This window comes from Cyprinodon variegatus, unplaced genomic scaffold (genome assembly GCF_000732505.1).
Source record: "Cyprinodon variegatus isolate N-32 unplaced genomic scaffold, C_variegatus-1.0 Scaffold553, whole genome shotgun sequence".
Lineage (NCBI taxonomy): Eukaryota > Metazoa > Chordata > Actinopteri > Cyprinodontiformes > Cyprinodontidae > Cyprinodon > Cyprinodon variegatus.
Genome location: NW_015151006.1, coordinates 128,027 through 131,993, shown reverse-complemented (window position 1 = coordinate 131,993; position 3,967 = coordinate 128,027). Strand labels below are relative to the sequence as shown.

The window sequence follows — 3,967 nt, the reverse complement described above, 5'->3', positions numbered from 1 at the left end:
AACAAGATTCTCCTTCGCCATCTTCCTCTCCATCCTCCTCTCCTTTGCAGCTGTAGTGCTATTTTTCTCTTAATTAAAATCTCTAGTTCTAGTGGAGTGAAATAGGCACTTCCTGTTGTCATGGTGTCATATTGGGGCTCCATTGACAATGGCTTTTCATACTTGTCACTCACGTGTTCAACTCTGAGTGGTTCTATTTCATCCCTACTGACCGCCAGAGGGCGGTGCTGAAAGCACTGAACGTTCCCTTCGGTAAATGCACAGTTCGAGTAATTATACCAACAGAGTCACACCTGTGACACCGGATGACCATTCAGAAGCTATATAGCCTGGTGTCATCCTTTGCTCTGCTCCTTTTTTCTCCTCACAAGCGGTTCGCTAGCTTCCCTGCTGTTTAAAGCCCCTGTCTCTTGCTGACTGGAGTTGCGGTTATTCTCCGCCCTCCCAGGGCTGCAACGGGTCGATTCTGAAGATTACGGAAGGTTAGTTAGTTTGTTTGATGGTGATGGTAGCGTCCGCGCCCCCTGTCGCAGCTCACGGCTTTTTCTTAACATTTTATGTACAGCTTCGTGCTGTTTTGTTTTGAACTGGTGACAGCAGCGATTTCGCCCCTACTCCCCGTGTGAACAACTTCACTGCCGAACTTATATAAGGCTAACGTAGTTAGCTTCTTTAGTTTGTTGGTGTTATACCTGGTGATGGCAGCGGTTTTCGCCCCCTCTCCCAGTATATGCCCTACTTGCAGCCTTTTTTTCACCAGGCTACGCTTTTATAATCAGTGACGGCAGCAGTTTTCGCTCCCTCTCCCAACCAAGTGTGGTCAGCTTCACTTACCGAAGTTGGAGACGGCTAACGTTGTTAGCCTTTTTTGGTTTGTTTGTAGCCTTTTTCGTTGGTCCACTCTGTTATAAATGGTGACCGCAGTGTTTTTCGCCCCCTCTCCCAATATCAACCTTTTTTGCACCCTTTTCGTTGGTCTGCTCTCTTAATTGCTGACAGCAGCGTTTTTCGCTCCTACTCCCAACTTAAGTTACCATACAGCTTGTTAGCTTTTTTGGTTTATTGGTTTTTATACCTGGTGACGGTAGTGGTTCTCGCCCCCTCTCCCACTATCGGCTGCCTTGTGTTCACAGCCTCTTTCGTTTCTCTGCTATAATTGGTGACGGCTGCGTTTGCGCCCCCTCTCCCGATTTTAGATAATTTTTTGTTCTTAAAGCCTTGTCGGCCTTCAACATGGATGGCTCTCACAGCTGCATGGATTGTGGGGCTGCCCTGCAGGCAGAGGATGGCCAAGACCTGTGCCCTACCTGCCTTGGACATGAGCACCTTTTGGAGGTGCTGTCTGAGAACCCCTGCATGAACTGCAGCTTTATGCCCCATGCAGTGAGGGTGGCTCGTTTGGCTCAGTCGTGCCCGCTGAAGGGCTCGGACCTTCCGCCCTCTGGGCAGGTGGTTCCCCCCAGGCGTTCTAAGTGCCGTGATGGGACCACGGCATCTGTGCCCCTCTCCCGGAGAGGGGAGTGTGTACCGAGAGCAGGAACCGAGTGCGGGAACCGAGAGAGTTGTCACGTCTCTCCTAAGATAGTCGCCTTTTAGCTGCCAAGCATGAGTCGGTGAAGGCCGGCACTGGACCGTATGCCAGCAATTTAACCCGCTGTTGTTTCACTGATTGTGTCACCAGATGAAGCCTTGCGTCCTGATGTCCAGTGCCTGCGGACTCAATGTCGGGTTACAGATGACCTCCTCTGTAAGGCGTACAATGCAGGAGCGTGTGCTGGCCGCCTTTGCAATTCCCTGGCGCACATCATGTTAGCCCTCTCTGCAACTGTTCAGGACACTGGTGGTGTGTCGAAGGCAAGTGGTCACCACGGATGCCAGCTTCATGGGCTTGGGTAACGTGTGGCAACACAGAGATGTTTGGGGTCTCTGGGACCCAAGGGAGCGCACCGAACACATAAATGTGCTGGAGCTGCTGGCTGTGCACATGGCCCTCAGGTGCCTTATGCCCCACCTAGAGGGAAGGCATGTGCTGATTCGAACAGACAACATCTCTTTTGTTTATCATATAAACCACCAAGGAGGCACAAGGTCAGCAGGTCTCTTGAAGGTGTCGAGAGATCTCCTGGAATGGACGTCTGGGTACCCTGCGCGGAGCGTATCTGCCAGGACGGCAGAACCAGGTTGCCAGGCACCTGCTCCAGGGTGGTCTCTTCACCAATTATGCGACGTAGTGCACATAATCTGGAACCTCTTTGGGCAGGCAGAGGTAGATCTGTTCGCCCCAGGGGAGTAGACCCATTGCCCCCTGTGGTATTCCCTGACTGGGAAGGCGGGCGCACTGGGCCAGGACGCACTGGCTCATCCATGGCCGCAGGTTCTCCTGTATTCCTTTCCATCCCTCTCGCTGATTTGGCCGACTCTACGGTGGGTTCTCGAGCAGGGCCACAGAGTGTTGCTGGTAGCTCCGTTGTGGCCAGCGTGGCCGTGGTTCCCGGTGCTTTGGAGTCTGTGTCACGGTACTCCATGGCGTCTTCCAGCAAGGTGGGATCTGCTGTCTCAGTTGGGAGGACAGATATGGCACCCCAACCCTCAACGTCTCCAGCTTTGGGCATAGCCCCTGGGAGGCTTACTGGGTGTTCAGACACCGTGAGACACACCATATTGAGTGCTAGGTCGCCCTCCACTCGGCTGGAGTATGCTAACAGATGGCGCCTCTTTTCTCAGTGGTGCTCTGCCCACAATGAGAACCCGGTTTCCTGCTCGGTGCCCACTATCTTAGAGATCCTCCAGTCTCTCCTTGATAAGGGCCGCTGTCCTTCAACCCTTAAAGTGTATGTTGCAGCAATTTCATGTCTTCACCAATCTGTCGACAACCGTACAGTGGGGCACCATGAACTGGTTTCACTTTTTCTACGTGGTGCTCGTAGGTTATGCCAGCGGCCGGCTCCATGAGCCCCAGATTGGGATCTGCCATTGGTTCACGCAGCTCTGTGCCACCATCCATTCGAGCCTTTGTCACAAGCCAAACTCAAGTGGCTCTCCTGCAAGACTGCTTTCCTGATGGCTATGGTCTCAGCTAAGAGGGTCAGCGAGCTACATGCTCTCTCTGTCAGACCTATGTGTATCAGGTGGGCTCCAGATGGCTCTGGTGTTACCCTGTGGCCCAATACTGGGTTTGTGCCTAAGGTATCGTCTCCTTTTCACCGTAACCAGCCATTGCGGCTGGCTCAGTTTCAGCCTCAGCCAGGTGCAACTGAGAATGAGTCTTGAGTTGTTGTGCCCAGTAAGAGCGTTGGAGGCATACTTTGCAGCCACCGCTAATCTGAGACGCTCGGACCACCTTTTCCTATGCTATGGGGGTGCAAGGTTAGTCTGTCCTCTTTCTAAACAGCGTTGTGAGTGTCATCTGCCATGCCTATGCTGCAGGTCACTGCTCCCTGCCAGTCGGTGTGAGAGTACATTCCAACAGGAGTGTCTCCGCTTCCTGGGTGGCTTTGAGAGGGGTTCCACTAGAAGCAATATGTGCTGCTGCTTCATGGGCTTCCCCAACCACCTTCACCAGGTTCTACAGTGTCAATGTGGCTGCCCCTCCTCCCTTGGGTCAGGTCCTTTTACAAGGTTCTGCTGGGCCTCCTCAGTGAGGTATGTGCTCAGGATTCCTTGTGACATCGTCGGCATTAGTCTTTCAGTGCTTTCAGCACTGCCCTCTGGCGGTCAGTAGGGATGAAATAGAACGAGAGTTACGTATGTAACTACGGTTCTATGAATCCTGGATGACCGCCAGAGCTTCTCTGTCACTCAGAATCCTTGCTTTTGCGAGAAGATTCTGTAGGAGCAGAACAAAGGATGACACCAGGCTATATAGCTTCTGAGTGGTCTTCCGCTGTCACAGGTGTGACTGTTGGTATAATTACTCGAACTGCGCATGCCCGAAGGGAACATTCAGTGCTCACAGCACCGCTCTCTG

At 52.7% G+C, this 3,967-nt stretch overlaps 1 protein-coding gene across 1 annotated transcript in view; it reads right to left on the bottom strand.

The window, feature by feature from the left end:
- Positions 1–3,573: 3,573 nt before the first annotated feature.
- LOC107095502 (serine/arginine repetitive matrix protein 2-like) overlaps positions 3,574–3,967 on the bottom strand; it is a 17,603-nt gene continuing 17,209 nt past the window's right edge. The window contains exon 11 of the mRNA XM_015391633.1: positions 3,574–3,707. Within this exon, the coding sequence (XP_015247119.1) occupies positions 3,574–3,707 (134 nt within the window). The remainder of the gene's footprint in view (positions 3,708–3,967) is intronic.